Below are 17,789 nucleotides of genomic sequence, written 5' to 3'. Positions count from 1 at the left end.
CTCTGATACAATGTTCACAAGCTACACTCTTGATCTTGTGGTATTTATCTATTTCCTTTAGCCTAGCCCTAATTTTTTATTATCCCATAATTTATATATTTAATTTTAAATGTCTAATGTAGCTCCTTATGAAGTCAGACACTCTGCTCACCAGCAAGATGGACCATCATCAGGGAATTATGGAGCCAAATCTGCACCCACCTGTTCAACTCCTAACCGGGTAATGAATTGCATATTTTTCTTTAGTAGTACTGCTAACAAAATAATAGAGAAGTTCTTTAAAAAGGCAGAAAAATTCTCGCTTTGAAAGTGAAAAGTGTTCTTAATGGTGTTTTTAGACTGGAGACTGAAGCGTGCTTTTTTAGTATATGAGGAAAAAAAGCTGATGGGATGGAGAAATTAAAATAAATAATTAAATTAATTAAATTGCTAACGGTAAGTAGAAGTAAACCCTTTTCATATAAAGTACATGTGATTTCACAGAGATTCCTTCTTGATTTAGATTCCCATCTGTAACACGTGCGTAGTATTTATGGCTAACATTCTGCATATTTTGGTTTTTTACCCCAAGTGGTTAAATTGCACCTTAAAATAAATTAATTTCTGGGCATTTGTTTGTTTTTATGAAAATGGGTCTTATATCTTCCTGCTGGTTGCAAAAGCAGATCTTTCCTGTGTTCCAGTATGCCTGCTGTGCATTTATTATGCAAACAAGTAGTTTGCCCTAAGGAAGGGCAAAACTCTCTTAAGCAAGAGATTTTTCTGAATAAGTAAGACTCAGAGACTCTACATTTTCCTGTGTGCTTAGCACCTCACACCCACAATAAAATGTCACCTGAGCTTCCAAAAGAGATCTACAGGTAGTGTCACATAATTTGTGCTAACTTGAAATGAAATTGGGTGCATTTGTGTAGCACTTTGAAATGAAAATTAATTTACGGCTTCATGATGTTGCCTGTTTCAGGGATCTTTTGATGTATTTCAGAACTGGTGTTTTGCATTTGATTCTTGGGAAATAGACAGGTATGTCAGAGAAATGGTTTCACAGCTGATTGTTGTTCATTCTTGCCCTCCCTTTTTAAGACTGTTATCATCCCTGCTTAAATATTGAATACTAATTTATTCCATTTTAGCAAAGTCACCAGCTGTATGGGCAGCCCTCTTGTAGATACCTCCATCCAACCTTGCAAAAGTTACTGGGCTCCCCTTAAGCAAGTTAATCAGAGAGCAAAGACAGAGCAAAGATGTAATTGAATTAAATACCCTTCTCCTCCAGAATATTCCTTTACCCAAAGGAGGATTTTTACTTGAACCTTGGGAAGTGACAGAAGTCTGAGGGGGTCTGTAGGGGCTTGTATGTCTCCCTGAGTTGGCATAATGAGTGCTGAGTTACTGGGGTAAGCAGAGGGTCCAGAAAAAGTGGAATATCTCCATAGTTACAGCACCATTCCTAGATTAAATATGTAGTTTCACAGCAAAGATAAATTTTCTTGCACAAAGCTGCATAAATGCAGCTTTAGGTCCTTTACTGGCTCCATCCATTTGAGGTGTACAGTGTGCAGTTCAAGGTCGTAATGCATGGCAGCCAAAGTGGACCCCCAAAATGAATCTAGAGGTAATAAAGTATGACTTGGACTTCTAGTGGTCAGCAGTACCAAGATTTCCTTTGAGCTTTGGTCATGTAAAACTTCCTTTAATTGCCTGGGTAAAGATACATAATAATAGCCTCAGTTTTTCAACAGGTAAGTAGTGGGATGGTCATCAGTGTGGCCATTTCTGCTTCTTGTCTTCTGAAAATTTGTCTCTGCTAAATAGAAGAGTGTAAATCTGGTTTCTTGAGGTTTCCAATGCCCTTCTGGTGCCCTCCCTGTGGCTGATGCCAGTGTCCCTCCCATCAGTCTCTTTCAGTGGAGCGGGAGCAGCAGGACAGCAGCACCCAGTACTCAGATGACCCTTGGAGGATAACGGAGGAGCAGCGAGATTACTACATTAACCAGTTCAGGTCCCTGCAGCCCGACCTCAACGCCTTTATTTCAGGTAATTTTTACCAAATACTGTGCACATCAAGTAGGGGGACCAGGCTGGGAGGTGAGAATGTTAAGTAAATAAATGCTTTTTTCTCTGGCAGTGCATTTTTAAGAGTTGATTGTATCTTCTTTTAAAAGGCAGACTATTCAAACCAATACTGTGACCCTTACATTTCCTCTTAAATATCCTGATTTTAGAGAAATAATTACATCTAAGAAAGAAGTGTTGGCAATTTGGTAAAAATTAAAATGAGCTCTCTGTATTTGATGTGCTGTATTTGTGGATCACACCTGCAGTGTATATTGAGTTGAAAAACCCCTGAGGGCTGTGCTGGCTAATCCAGCAGAACTGTGGCAGTGTCCATCTGGTGACAGTGAAGCATGCAAAACTGCCCTGTGCAGTCAAGCCTGAGGGTTTATGGTTCTGGGGGACTGAGATTTTGACGTTTAGGTAATTATAAAACAATCCTGGAGAGCACACACATCGTAGAAGTATTGTTAAGAGCATACTTAGATGGCTCTGATCATAGTCAGATTTCCATCCTGAATAGAAGGTCCAGGCTGGTTGTGAGAGGAGACTTTGCCGTGTACAGACAGTTGGTCTGGCAAGGAATATGTCACAAGTTTTAAATTGAGGAAATTGTAATGAGCCCTGCTGTATCACCGGGGCTTGGATCCAGCCAAAAGTTTACAGAAATGCTCTGCTGCTAACTGAAGTTAGTGCTTCAGCAGTTCTTCACCTCCCTTAAGTCTCCTTTATGCAGTTTGCTTCAAAGAACAAATGGTTCTTCAGTGTTGGTTCTTTCCCCAGTGGTTGCCCTAGGGGAAGAGGATTATCATCCCAGAAGTCTGTGCTTTGCTTCCTTTTGATTTGTAAGCCTGTACCCAGGAAGGGCTTCCAGGGTACCCCTAACAGCCTGTGCATATGAGATGGTGAAGAAGTGGATTTGTTAACTAGAAGTATGAGAAGGGCTGCTGTGGCAGGGTGAGTGAGGATGCCTGCAGTAGGACAGGAGCTGTGTGCAATCTGAATCTTCTGCAGTTTCTTTTTTCTTTTTTTTTCTCTCATAAAATTTTCACTGCAGGGAAAAGTCATAGTTAAAACAGCATCTTGGGAGAGCAGTGCAATTGTCAAAGCACTGTACTGCCATACACATGGCTTCTGGTGAAGCAGGGCTGTTTGTGCCTGTTATTTCATCATTGGTGACATACTTATTATGCAGGTTAGAGTTACTAGTACTAAAGTGGGTTTCCCTTTATTTATTTTTCCCATATGGAGGGAAGAGAGAATTGAGGTCAACAGCTTTGTCGGGCTTTCTCTATCATTTACTCAGAAGGAGACAAATGGTCCAACATCTCTAGTAGCATCTGATTAATCTGAGCATCTCTCACATGTAAATTAACTGTCTGCTTCTGGCACGTCAGACCTGGTAAAAGGGAAGAATTTGGAGAATTAATTTCCAATGGTTGATGAGGCATGCTTTCCCAACAGGTTCCGTAGCAAAGAATTTCTTCACAAAATCAAAGCTGCCCATCCCAGAACTTTCTCACATCTGGTGAGTACTGTAATAGTGTTGGGGATGCATATCATGTTTGTTTTTTTTAAATACACTTAATTCAACAGTTCTTGTTAAATTTTAAAAGTGTCTTCAATTACAATTACTGCTCTTATCTCCAGAATCACTTTGAGGCCCAAGCAGCAGGGTGCTCATTGATCTTCCTGACACACTTGTTTTCTGGAGAGATGTTTGCCTACTCAGCAGGACTGGGAAGGTTTGAACGGTGACGTAGCTGAGAGCTGTTCTTAAGTGTATTGTAAGCAGCATCATTAGCTCAAAGAACTGGTATTTTTCATGAAATGACACAGAGGAGAAGCACCTCTGGAATGTTTTAGATGTGTTGTTGGTTTTATGTTTCTGTCTCTGTTCTGTCAAAGGAGGCCTAATTAAACAACTACATAATTCATTAGTGCTTTTCTAATGAACCAGTGCATTTACTTTTAATGAGCTTATTGAGAAACAATTGCAGATGGAACTGTACGTGATAAAATTTGACAAGAATTCTTTTATATTTTCATAAACAACATGGTGCTTTGTAACTTGTTGTCATCCTTGCATCTCTGTTAGGGGGAACAAACAGTTTTAAACATGGATCAGAAATGCTGATAGTGATTTTATTTTTGTATATGCTTTTATGAAGAGAGATGAGACGAAAAGCTTGCAAGAGCCTAAACATCTGTCAGGGTCAAAGGATATGTCTGGAATCTTTTCAAAGCGGATTGTCAGTTGTGAAAATAAAAAAAAAAACAACAACTCAAGAAACGTGGTGGTGGGGGAAGTGAATTTTGGAATTTAAATTTAAGATTACTTAAAAAGAACGGCTTAACCTAATATGGTGGCAAAACAGATTTTATTGGTGATGCAACTTGTTCTCTGTCCAGAATTTCAAGAAAAGTATTACCTTCTAGTAGATAGTTGTAATTTTGTGGCAGTGTGATTTATCAGGTTGTGTTGCTCTGTTAAACACATGGGATGTTTCAGTCCTTGTCACTATAACCTCAACAACTTGAGAAATGCTGGTTACTTTCAAAGAGCAAGAAATTATATGTTTATTTTAGACCATGTGCCAAAGATAAAATATTACTCAATTTTTGCAGAATTAATTCACAGAATTGAATTATTGAATTCAGTTTTAGTGTTTGTGAAGTGTGCTAGAATTAGAGGGAACTGCTTAGTGAGAAGTTAACAACAATATTTAAACTTGCTAAGAGCATTAATTTTGCTCTTTTTTTAACGTTAGTCAGTGGTGCTAAAGTCCATATTTAACTTTTTCTTCTTGAATTGTTTTAAGATCGTGCATGGATTAGCCAAAAGTGCTTCCAAATATTGGAAGGTTAATTTCACCCTTGGAACAATGTGCACTTGCAGCTCAGAAGGCCAACTGTGTCGTGGGCGGCATCAAAAGAGGTGTGGCCAGCAGGGCAAGGGAAGGGATTCTGCACCTCTACTCTGCTCTGGTGAGACCCCACCTGGAGTGCTGCATCCAGCTCTGGGGTCCTCAGCATAAGAAGAATGCGGACCTGTTGGAATGAGTCTAGAGCAGGTCCACTAAGTTGATCACAGGGCTGGAGCATCTCTCCTATGGAAACAGGCTGAGAGACTTGGGGCTGTTCAGCCTGAAGAAGAGAAGGGTCTGGGAGATCTTCTACCAGCTTTCCAGTACCTAGCAGGGTCCACAAGAGAGCTGGAGAGGGACTTTTCACAAGGGCATGTAGTGATAGGACAAGGGGGATTGGGTGTAAGCTAAACTAGGGCAGGTTTAGATTAGATATTAGGAAGGAATTCTTTACTTTAAGGGTCGTGAGGCCTTAGAACACATTGCCTAGAGAGGTTGTGGACTCCCCATCCCCGTAGGTGTTCATGGCCAGGCTGAATGGGGCTTTGAGTAACCTGGTCTAGTGAAAGGTTCCCTGCCCATGGTAGGGGAGCTGGACCCAGATTATCTGTGATGTCCCTTCTAACCCCAGCCACCCTATGATTCTGTAAGAATAGGTTATGTATTTCACATTCTAATACACACATACCATCATATTCATTGGCATGATGTATTGAAGAAATCTACTGAAAAGGAAAAAAGTGGCAAGTCAGTACTAGAAAATCAGCTTCCTGCATCTTTCCTGAGACAACTGTGCAAGTCAGGATCAAGTGTACATGACAGAGGTGCTTGTCTTGGGTTAAAATACCCCTTCTTGGGGTTGCATTTTTGTCTCCCTTGTGATGGCACGCATGTGTTTCCCTGAGGTAACACCTTGGAAAATGTGTGCCTGTTTTATCCACAGGGAGCTGAGTGACGTGGATTGTGATGGGGCGCTGACACTCCCAGAGTTTTGTGCTGCTTTCCACCTTGTGGTTGCGAGGAAGAATGGTTACCAGCTGCCTGAGACACTGCCAGAGACACTGCTGCCCGAGTACCTTCAAGCAGGTAAAGTTTCTGCAGCAAGTCATGTCCCTGTAGCCATCTCAGAAATCCAGCGTGTGTTAGATAGGTTCACTTTCCATCTTGGAATGGGCTTCTATGTCATGTAATGATTCTCCAGCTGCATTTAAGGCATGTGTTTTTAATTGTGCTTATGAGGTGATTGCTCAAGAAGTAATATATCAAAGCACAGAGATAGAGATGCAAAGTGCAGCAGTTACCTGCCTCTTAATGTCTGCCTCTTTCTCCATTGTGCTTCAGGTGTCAGGACAGGTAAAGAGGCAGATGAGTACCTGTAAAACAAAGGCAATGGCTTTAAACTGAAAGAGGACAGGTTTAAGTTAGATTTTAGGAAGAAATTGTTTATTGTGAGGGCACTGAGTCACTGGAATAGATTGCCCAGAGCAGCTGTGGTTGCCTCACCCCTGAAAGTGTTCAAGGCCAGGTTGGATAAGGCCTAGAGAAACCTGGTCTAGTGGAAGTGTCCCTCCCCATGGCAAGGGAGGTTGGAACAAGATGATCTGTAAAGTCTCATCCAATCCAAACCATTCTATGAATCTATGATGTAGCTTTTAATTCTTTTGATGATCTTTCCTGAAAGTATCTTGTCTCTTTAAGATTTGTTAAAAATGATACTGGACTGCATTAGAACTTAATATACTAATGTATTTTGTCAGATGGTTGTATTTTTTTGTAATTTATTTTATGTAATCCACAGATTCTTCTATGGGTAGTTTGCATTAATAACAGGAGGATTACAACAATTTGTGTAGCACCAGGAGGAATTAATCCAAAATATAATATACTTCAGTAACAATGTGCTGTGAAAGACCTGCCCTTTCATTTGTTCTCTTCAGTTATGTCTATTTTAATTATAAATGAACGTTGAAATATATACTGTTACATCTAAAAAATGTGCATGACTCTCGAGGGCAAGAAGGATTAATCACAGATGATAATTACAGTGCTCAGGGATAATATTTAAGACCTAATAAAATCTCCATTAAATTCGATGACACTGAATATATTAAAAGGCAGGAAAAGAACAAATCAAGCTGCAGTTAGGAAAAATTAAATGTTGACCCTGTATCAGATTTGTGAAATAATTTCTGATGGAGTCATGTTCCCTGTAATCCACTATATTCATATCCAAAGCAATAAGCTCCTGGAGAACCTGCATTTCCAAATCTTCATCATTTTTAGTCTCTCTAATTACATTCCCCTGTCATAATTACAGCTACTCTTTTCCCCCCCAGGACCACCACTTTGTTCACTTCTTTCATGCCTGGTCTCATGATAAATTGGCTTGTAAGCTCATCCATGCAGGTTCTTCTTGGCGTGTCTTCACATTAAGCTCTTTTGGGTAAAACCGCAATGGAAATAACTATCTCTAGTAGCAGGGAATCATTATGTCAATGGGAGAAACAGCATGGTAAGCTGCAGTTGTTCCCTGGGAGTTGTCTTTTTCCCTATTTGTCCCTTTCAGCACTTAGTTCTACCATTTTCTTAGACGATTATTGTTTCATGCTATTGCATGAAACCAACCATTTCAAGCAAATCTACGTGGAAGAGGTGAAAGGACTAATTGTTTCTTGTGGTTGCTTTAAATACCCCAGCTAATGACCTAATTCTGGTTAATTTGAGGGTCTGAAAATATCTCGTGCTCATTCTGCTATCTGGTCAGGATTCATAAATCCATCTTTTGAAAGACTTGCATTAATAAGAAGCAGAACATCTCAACGCGCTGTAAGCCTGTGAATCACAGAAAAGCATAGAGCCCTGGTTTTATTACTTCTGAAATAAAAGCATTGATAAGTATGCAAGTGCCTCATACATTTACCTGAAATGTAAAAAGCAATTTTCAAGAGAAATCTTATGTTTTCATATTTTTGTAATTTGTTTCATGTGAAATTTATAAATTCTTTTCAAATATTTTTGGCTTCTTAGGACCCCAATGAAGATTACTGAAACTTTTTCATTAGATTGTTGTATTAGTTTCAGAATGAAGCATAATTTGGTTCAATTGAAGTATTTGCATCAATAAGGGTGTTGTTAAAGCTTGAAGTAAAATGACTTGGAGAAAAAAAGCATTTAAGAATGCATTAATCTTGCTAGTTTTATGACTTGTACCATAAACTAGGAGCACAACTGGTCCACATGCTCTCCTGGCACAGGTCCATTGACAATTTGACCCACCACCTTCTTTTTGGAAACTTTTTATTAAAACTAATTTGCAGAATCTCAAAAGCTATTTGCCCTGTGCACAACCCACTGTACTGTAAATTAAGACTGATTTCCAAGAGGTTAATTTATTGAGATAAAATAGATAGCCAAAAACTAGAACTGTGGTTATTCTGCCTTTTGATGTATTGATCCTTAAAAAAAATGTTTTCCAGCTCATAAAACAGATTTATCTCAGAGGAACTAATCCCAGAGTGATACCAGCAGAAGATAGAAATTAGTTTGTTGGGAATATTCCTTTGAGAAGTTAGATTTGATTTTTTTCCTTTTTTTTCCCCGTGTTCTCAATGTTGTTTACTTGAAGATAGTATATGCTACAACATCCACTGTATTTAGTGCTTTGATTTTGCTGGCCTTCAATTTTAGTGTATAATTTAGATTCTACACTTTTCAGTATTCAAAAAGTCAAAATTGCAGCTGAAGATAATGTGAGTACCTTTAACATTGTTAAGAGAACAAGGTGTAAACTATCAGATCAACTCAGTTGATACTGGACTGCAAGAAGGAAAAATTTCTTCCAAATTTCACGATTATTTCTGTAACAGAAATTATACATGCTGTCCCTTTCATGACACGGACCTACGATGCAAGATAGAAAGATTTTCTTCATGGTGTTTGTCATCCATGTCTTATGGATCGTGTCTGAGATGTAGAAATGAAGGGCAAAATTATGCAAGAACAGGCTTCTAAGAAGTGTGTATTAACCAAAGACTTGGTGTGTCTCTGTGTTTGGTTTTGGGTTGGTTTTTTGGTGTTTTTTTGAGGGTGGATGGGTTGGTTTTTTTTATTGTTGGGTTTTTCTTGGGGGGGGAGGGTGACCTTTTTTTTGTTTTGTTTTTTGTTTGGGGTTTTTTTGTGGGTTTTTATTAGTTTGGTTTGTTAGCTTGTTTTTTTGTGGGTTGTTTTTTAAACTTTTTTTTTCTTTCCCCTGCAGCTTGTTTGAAGCCCATGCGTGACTGTGCGTTGTTTGATTCTTATTCTGAGCCATTGCCAAGCAGTCAGCAGTCTCGGGACTTCAGTCGAACGGAGGTGAGAAGGTGTAATCTGGGTCCTTACCTTGCAGAGGGGAGGAGGCTGGACCAGCTTCATAGAGACTGTGCTATGTGAGCAGCAGGAGTGTGAGTCTCTAAGAGGACCTTAGGAGTCTCTAAGCTCCCCATTAAGCCATCTCAAACCTCCATCTCAGCCATTTCTTCTGTGTGTGGAAAGGCCTGACAGGCTTTTCAAGAGATATTCCCACGTAACAGAGTTCACAGTAGTCATTGAGGGACTTGTGAGATGCTGGAATCTGCAGAGAAATGGACTCTACCTGTTGGTGTCCTGCAGGGCTGCTGCAGGAGGGGCAGAGCGGCACACAGACTGTGTTTAGGTGAAGTATCTCCTGAGTCTGAATTGGTTGAAAATAGGAAGCTTCAGCACAGACCTAGAACGATAAAATCCTGTCGTTTGGAAAAGACTTCCAAGATCATCAATTCCAACTGTTAGGCCAGCACTGCCTTCTTTCAGATAGCTGTAGAGAGCAATAAGGTCACCCCTGAGCATCCTTTTTTCCAGGATAAACAACCCCAGCTCCCTCAGCTGCTCCTTTTGTGCTCCGGACCCTCCACCAGCTCCACTGCCCTTCTTTGAACACATGCCAATGTCCTTTCTTGTAGTGAGGGACCCAGAACTGAACACGGTAGGTTTGGTTGGATGCAACAGGGGTTTTGGACTAGATCTCCAGAGGCCCCTTCCAAACCCAACTGTTGTATGATTCTGTGAAGACTGCTGCAAGAAAAACTGAATTGAGGAGAAGAATTTAACACTGAGGTTAAAATCCAAAATATTTAAAGACCCTATAGAACTGAATGAATGATGGCCACTGAGTTGTGCCTGAATATTGCAACTCTCAGTATATGTGCTGAGGAATTTAAAGGTTTAGTGTTAAGGTAGTTAATGAAATGGCAGACTTCAGGAACCAGCCCTTCTGACACTGCTTCCAAGTTTAAAAATTATGGTATGTTATGGCAGCTCAGCAAGGCTGTTCTCCAGTTATTTCCTCCCAATGCCTTGCTCTGGGGAGTCCCTGGGTCAGAACCTAGCTGCTCCCTCATCAAATCCTTCTTGGCAGTGGTACCAACAAACAGAATCTCCTAAGCTTCTATGGAGTACAGTGTTCACTTTGGGCAATGCTGCAGCCAGTGCGTTGAGCACCCAGTGTATCTTCTGGAACTGTTAAAGTATATGTGGTATCCCTAGGAGGTGTTGCTCATCCTACAGCAGCTTGGCCAAAGCACAGCAGTCACACTGGGCTTTGGAAGCAGCACTGCAGATCTGGTAGTGCAGGGTTCTGGTATGCTGGCAGTGTAAGCAGGTCTGTTACCAGAACAGCCTAATCCCTTGCTTATGACCTTATTTTGGGTGGCTTGCAACATAAACTATAAAAGAAGATACAGATATAATATAGAATTAAATTATATTTGAAATGTAAACAAATATATAATTTTGTATCTTTCATTTGCATAATTAAAAAGCTTCAGTTTAAATTGTCCAAGATTAATGGACTTTAAATCTCCTCAAAAGTGATTTGAGAATAATTTTGACTTGATTTTTGTTTTGTTCAACTTGTGTTTTTACATTCAGAATTAATACACCGAATGAGTATATTTTGGAAGGTCAGTAATTCGTCTTCCATTCATCTCCCTCAATGGGAAGTGCAGCAATTCACTGCTGCCATTTCATTTGTATCTTGGCTAGTTGAGGAATTATACTTTAGATACTTGATCACTACTTTAAAAATATTATATTGTCAATGCAATCTGTTATGCATTACCTCCATGTCTTTTATAATTTCCATCTATCATCCATTCAGGTTATTTAATTTCATTTGAGATGCCTGTTTTTACTGTGACTGCTGAACTACAATACTGCAATAAAATGGAAACAGTTCCTGAATGCATTCATAAAGAAAATAATGGCAGGAGACACGTCACCTGCATGCTAGGCTTTGTTAAACTTGCAAAACACACCAAGGCTTATATTGTGCTTTGAGAATGACATGGGTGGCTGATTTTTGTTTACCAAGGAAGTTTTGTCTTTCACAGGTAGTTTTTGTCTCCCACTCTCCTTTGGTTCTTTTCGACAAGCCTTCTCACTACCAAAATCTTAAAGTTAAAACATGCATAAAATGACTGGCTGGGGTTCCTCTGAGCTCCCTCTGAAATGTCATGCTCACAGTTCATTGAAATTTCTGAAAGCTGTTCTATCGATTAAAGCGTGCACTGAGTTAGGTCTGTGGTCTCATGTTCTTCACTTGAGTGTCAGGGCTAGCTATGGGTGTGAAATGTTTTGTTCATACATTTTCAGAGTCCTCAAGCCATATTTTTGCTGTGTTGCTTTCTCAGAAGTATTAGGGTATCCCATTCCTCAGAAACTTTATAAAACACCTCTCACAGACCTTTACTGTGGAGTTTTCCTTTTTGAACTACTGACTTGAGATTTTTGTGGTCTTTTAAAAATGTCTATGGAATCTAGGTTTCTCGACTCATTTGCTTAGGCCCAATTTATTTCAGGACATTTTTAGGTCAAACCTCTTCCATGCTCCCTGGGAAAAAAAACAGCCTCACTTAATATTTAGAGAAGTTTAGGGTTTCTGGAATTGGCTTTAATGTTTTATTTGGTTGCAGAGTGTATCCTTGTTCTTACAGATAATGGAGGTAGAATTTGTTCCAGGTTCCATCTTGTGGGCTACACAGCAGAAGCTCCAGGAACAATAAATTCCTATAAGTTGCTGCTGAAATAATAGAAAATTAAGGAATAAGACTGGGGAGAAATTCCCTGTTTTCCTATCAAAGGCCTGAATGAGCCTCCAACAGACTTGCTAATGAAATTTGATTTTCCCATCTTGATGACTGCATGTTGGAAGAAAGGAGTAGTTCAAGGATCAGCCACATCAGCCAGGAGCCTTTAAAGCATGACCATCAGGCTCTGCAGTACAGCTGGAGTTTTTGTCAGAGGCTTTCCTCATGGACACCGGAGAAGGTTTCATCCATCCTAACACAAGTGTTACATGTGGCTCTGCTGCGAGAAGTCTTTCTTTACACATAGTCCTTATCTTCTTCAGTGATTCACTGTTGAAGTGTTCCTCTAACTGATTTCAGGTGTGGAATTGCTGTACCTTGAAAAGCAGAGCTATATTGTCTTTCTGTAGGTCCTTTATGCTTCTTTACCTAACAAAGAAATTGTGGTGCAAGAGCAAATGTCGCCATTATTTGTGTTGATCTGTATTCTTAAATATTTGACTGTGGAAAGACACAAGTATGAGCTATAACAATGAGTGTAATTAACAAATCTTTCTTCTTTTAAGAAGTCATCAGCTGAAGAGGTACCTGATAACTCTGCCCTGTTACAAGATGGAAAGAAAGATGACAAACAAGGTATTCAAGTAAATAACTTTCTTTTTCCCATTGGGGATTAAATTGTGTGTTTTCAGTAAGCCACGGTGTTTGCTGACAGAAGCAATGGTATGTTTAATTTCTAAGCTGGCTATGTGTTGCTGTAGATTTAAAGAGGCAACTCACAACAGCTGAGTTGAAGAAAAATAAATGGAGGGGTATGCTTCAAAATTAGTTCTATCATATGTGAGTGATATGAAATGTACCTTCTAAAATATGTCTAGCCCTAAGGCAACTAGTGTTGCACTTCTTACTTAAACAAAATTCCAATTATCAGGAATTTTTTAAGAGTAAAGATTACACTGTGACAAATTTTGAATTTCCATTTTTGCATCAACACTCAAAATTAGGTTTTGTTGCTATTTGAAAAAAATAATCCCTGTACTTTCTTGCAAAACAAAAGTTTTAGTCAAATTGGACTGAAAAGACTTGATTCATTCATTTCACTTGAAATCCATCAGCAGCAAGCCATGTGAAATTGAAGTGATCTTTCCCTTTTTACATGCAGTAGCTTCTATGGCTTCCAGAATTGGCACTGGATCATCACACAGCCATTCATTGCCTTTTATGCTCCCTTTTCTCAGTTTTTACTTGCTGTCCCTCCGCTGTAGAAACAAAAGAGTTGTGGGTATTTTGTTGCCTGATTCTCAGAGCTGCAGATTATGTATTAATTAAAATAAAAAATATTTTTGCCTCCCAGATGTCCACATGCTAAGGTTGCATCAGAGCTGTTAGACCAGGTAGTCCACATTCCTGATTCACCTTCAACACTCAGGTGTGACAGAGTTTGACAGATTCCCAGTGTCCCTATTTCAAAGAAATTTTGTCAAGAGTTGACATTCGTTAGTAAAACATTTTGACACGTCAGCATATGCCAGGAAATCAGTGCTTTGTTGACAAGGTTTGTTTTGTTGTAAAATGTATAATGAACCAGAGAAGGACTTGAACCTTGAAGGTGATTGCTCTGAAATGTCTAGGGAACATTTACCTTTTACTAAGGGAATATTTTTTCCCTGTTTAGATGATGAAGTCGTGCTTTGATTTTTGTAGCTGACATGTTAAGTCACATGGGAACCTGTTTTGAGACATGCAGTCCTCCTACAGGGCTGAGGATATGCTGTATTTATGACACAGATTGCTACCTTTCCAGCCAAAGAACAAATACTTTTGTTGTACCTTTTATTACTATTCTGACAAACATGAGAGCAGATCACTCTCCTGAGTGAGGGGATCTCCCCAGAAGTCAAGTACCTGCAGTTCAGGACAGTAGAAGCAAATTTTCTTGCATTTTCAAAAGTATAGAAGTAAATTAACTTCACTTAGGTTATAATGTAGTTGAATTTGGAAGATAACCTAAACTGAACTGGGTTACAAGACCCAGAACTTTTTGCACGTTTTGTTTGAGAAAGACAGATGACAGAATCATAGAGCAGGTAAGGTTGGAAGGGACATCTGGTTCAACCTCCCTGCTAAAACAGGGTCATCCTAGAGCAGGAGAGGTTTCATTCCAAGTGGTCATTTAACACAGAGTATTACAGTATATCAAAATACACTATGGTGCATTAAGAACTCCTTCAGAAAGACACTAGAAAGGATGTGTAGGGGAATGTGGAACGGGAATAAGCACTCAATCCCACAAATTCTCAAAATTTGAGATTACTTGGCAATTTGAGCATAGGTCTTTCTGTTCTTGACTTTTGTGCTCTTAGAAATTGTTATTTGTTTGAGTGCTTTGTTTTTCTGAGGGTATTTGGCTACTTTTCAAGTATGTTTGGTGTTATAAGATGTCTAATACCAGTTTAGGTGTTCCTTTCTCAGGGGTGATACTTGTAGATTTTACCCACACATACTTAAAGTAATTATCATTTCTTTTTTTTTCTTAAGCTCTTAAAGTAAGCACTACTCTCAAAACTATACCAAAGGAATTTCAGCACTTGACTGTGAAAGCAGGTAAGAAAAAAAAAAAAAGTCTATGTGTTACTTGCATGAGAATTTTGATCAAGTATTTGTATATCACAGTAAGCCTAAATTAACGTATCTTGATTAATTTTTGAAAGAACTTCTTGCTGTTGTACTATTTTCCTACTGAAATTAGCTTTTACCTCATCATGACTACTATTTGTAAAATAAATATTACTTACTACTTCAGGTTGTTAAAAGGTTTTCTTGCTTTCTTTCCCTCATTGTTAGTGTATGTGTTCTTCCTGTGTGGGAAATATTTTAACCCAGCCGTTTTAAAGAATCTGAAGTTTTTCTGTGCTACAAGCAAAATGCAAGAGCGTGAATGTTGTACCTCTTGGTAAAACCTCATTGAAAGTATCAAACAACTATGTAATGTTGTGGTAACTATTCTGAAATGCCCTGTTTCCTTGTGAAAGCCCAGCTTTCCTATTTTGTGTCAAGGAGTTACAGGACAGAGAGCCTTTTGGAAACACAGACATTGAGGCACTTAAGATACTGACGCAAGCTTTTGACTCAGGGCTTGTTTCTTTGTTGAAACCACTCCTGATCTTTCTCTCTTCAGCTCTAACATACACTCCTTGTTCCTATCATTCTGGAAAATGTTATTTTTGGAACAGCGTATGTCAAAATTACTTAGTTGCTCCAGAAACTTCCCCTGCATTCAGTTCAGTTCATCAGACCTCCCTTGCCTTCTTCTTTGTTAATCTCTGTCCTACAGTGCTAAGAATGTTTGTAAGCCCTCCCTGGTCCCAGTCAAGCTAAACTCTTGCTTTCTTTTCCTTTAGCATGAATGTTTTTACTCATGAAGATATCCTTGATTAAGAAAATGGACCCCACATGTCTGTCACAGCAGTTTTGTCTTATAGCTTGATTTATTTGTGGCTGCTCAACAGCTGCATGCCTCATTTTCCAGCTCTTTTTTTCCTGGCTTCTTCCCAAACACTTGGCAGCTGCCAGATTTGCTATCTTCAGCTCCTATTCTCAAAAGATTGCTGCTTATCCTTCACACACACACACACACACACACACACACACACACACACACACACACACACACACACACACACACACACACACACACTCTTGCACATCCCTCTCAGGGAAAGGGGAGGGTGGTTGCATGACTTTCAGTTCTGTTCTCATTCCCCCTGGTTTTGCCCAGGAGCACAGGGGAGTTTTACTTTCAGTTCAGCAGTTCCATCTTCTGTACATTTAGGAAAAAAACTTTTCGTCACCTGCACATCTCCTTTGCCACCAACCTCTTTTCCTCCATGTCTTTCATTTCCTAGTCAGGGAGGTCTTCCCAATGCTGCTGTGCTCCTCCAGTGGAGTTGCATATCAAGGGGGACAGTGGCAGAATTTCTCTCCATCAGCATGGCCCCTGTAGGGGTTCCACTCTTGCTGTGCTGCACATTGAGGATTTGAGCCAGCATGTTCTCAGGTTGCATGCTACAACTGATGTGAAAAGCAGAAATGTTTATCTATCCAGTGGAATAGATGCAGCACAGTAATTGAGTGGTTATTCCAGAATCACTCACCATTCTGAAAGGTTATTGTAATCATTAACCTCCAGCATGAAAACTCATTTGGGATAAAGTGGGAGAAATTTTACATGCTTCATTGGTTATTCATGTGGGCTGTTTATGTAAACTCGGGAAAGATGATAGTGTGTGAAAGTTTTCTTTGCCATCAGAAGGTCTAGAAATTTGCAATCAGTGAGAACTTTATATGCTCAGCATCTCTGAATATCTGGCCAGTTTATTTAGACTCCTAAGTGCAGGATCATTGTTGACCTTAACCTTTTAAAGGATTGAGGGCCAAATTTCCAAGCTTTTAAATTGTACATTTCTCCCTAGATGACCAATAACAGATGAGTCACTGAGGTTGATTTTGACCAGCAAGGAATGCTTTGGTTTTTTTCTTTAGTCTTTCACCTTTTATAGCACATTTTCCCACCTGATCTTAAGCCTGTAAAGCAAGGAGGCAGCTGTTGAGTGCAAGATGTTAGGCTACAGTCAAAAGTTACCAAATCAGCATCCTTTGAAATGTTAAAATGAAGTTGTCCTGAAAGAGGGCTGTAGGAGCAGCTCAACACCCAAACCAGGAACCTTCACACTCTCTCTAATTACTGCAGACCAAGCTGCTCAGTCCATCAGGCTCTACTACTCCAGGAATCGTACAAACTTTTGAAGAATCAATGTAAATGATTTACTCAACAGCTTCAACTTACCTATTTCATGAAAGTTAGGCTTGTGTAACCATAGCAGTAGAAATATGGAAACTCAGGAACTGGATAAATAGTTTTGTATCATCTTGAATGATTTTGTCATGTATGTGTATAAACCTGCACCTCAGATATGAAGTGTGCACAGACTGAATGTACCAAAGAGCTGCACGTTTCTTGGAAATCCTGCCACAATTATTCAATAATGAACTACCTGCTTTACACTATTTTTTGTATTATACTACTTCTTTTGACAGGAAAGCTAAGTCTGGGTATTCTGTAATTGTAGCCTTGAATTCCCTAGTTTTTCAAAAGCTTAAAAGAAAATCCTTGGCAGTGGTATTCTGTTGCTGTCATTTTTTATTAGTAGTCATTTCGGAATTCTCTCTTCCTTATGTGCTTTCCTGTTTACCTCCACAGGATGTCCTTGGAGAGTTTGAATGTCAGTTTTACCTATGGGTTTTTATATGAAAGACTTTCTGAAAGAAGTATGAATAGAATTACAGTCTCTATAGGAAAAGGAAAATTTGAAGATTCTTAAACATGGTTTAGCTTGGAAAGGATTTATACTTTCTAAGTGGCATATTTAATAACTGTGCATGTAATTTAATAATCAGCAATTTCAGCATTGGAAAATTGGGTCATATGGCTGTAGGGAAGCAGTGTCTGAAGTTGTATTCTCTGGGAGTTTGACACAGAGAGACGGAGGAGGATTATCACCACTGCATATTTTAATATTAATTCGCTCTCCCTGCTTTAGTTGCTAGGAAGAGTTTGTTGCAGAGAAATCTGGAATGACTGTGAACCAGTTTGGTGATGACAATCTACTAGAACTTGGTTTATAAGTGGTCATTCTTGTTACTGCCAGCTGCAGTGGGGTTTATTCCATTCAAAACACCAACTAGCTCTGCACAATCCTGAAAGCAG

At 39.3% G+C, this 17,789-nt stretch overlaps 1 protein-coding gene across 1 annotated transcript in view; it reads left to right on the top strand.

The window, feature by feature from the left end:
* REPS2 (RALBP1 associated Eps domain containing 2) overlaps positions 1-17,789 on the top strand; it is an 88,092-nt gene that overhangs the window by 35,597 nt on the left and 34,706 nt on the right. Inside the window, exons 5-11 of the mRNA XM_017728466.1 lie at positions 123-220; positions 1,899-2,037; positions 3,520-3,583; positions 5,866-6,008; positions 9,178-9,272; positions 12,589-12,658; positions 14,561-14,626. Coding sequence (XP_017583955.1) covers positions 123-220; positions 1,899-2,037; positions 3,520-3,583; positions 5,866-6,008; positions 9,178-9,272; positions 12,589-12,658; positions 14,561-14,626 — 675 coding nt within the window. The remainder of the gene's footprint in view (positions 1-122; positions 221-1,898; positions 2,038-3,519; positions 3,584-5,865; positions 6,009-9,177; positions 9,273-12,588; positions 12,659-14,560; positions 14,627-17,789) is intronic.

The sequence above is a fragment of the Corvus brachyrhynchos genome, unplaced genomic scaffold (assembly GCF_000691975.1).
Source record: "Corvus brachyrhynchos isolate BGI_N302 unplaced genomic scaffold, ASM69197v1 scaffold11, whole genome shotgun sequence".
Taxonomy (NCBI): Eukaryota; Metazoa; Chordata; class Aves; order Passeriformes; family Corvidae; genus Corvus; species Corvus brachyrhynchos.
The sequence above is the reverse complement of the archived record's forward strand: the minus strand, read 5'-3'. Positions and strand labels throughout refer to the sequence as shown.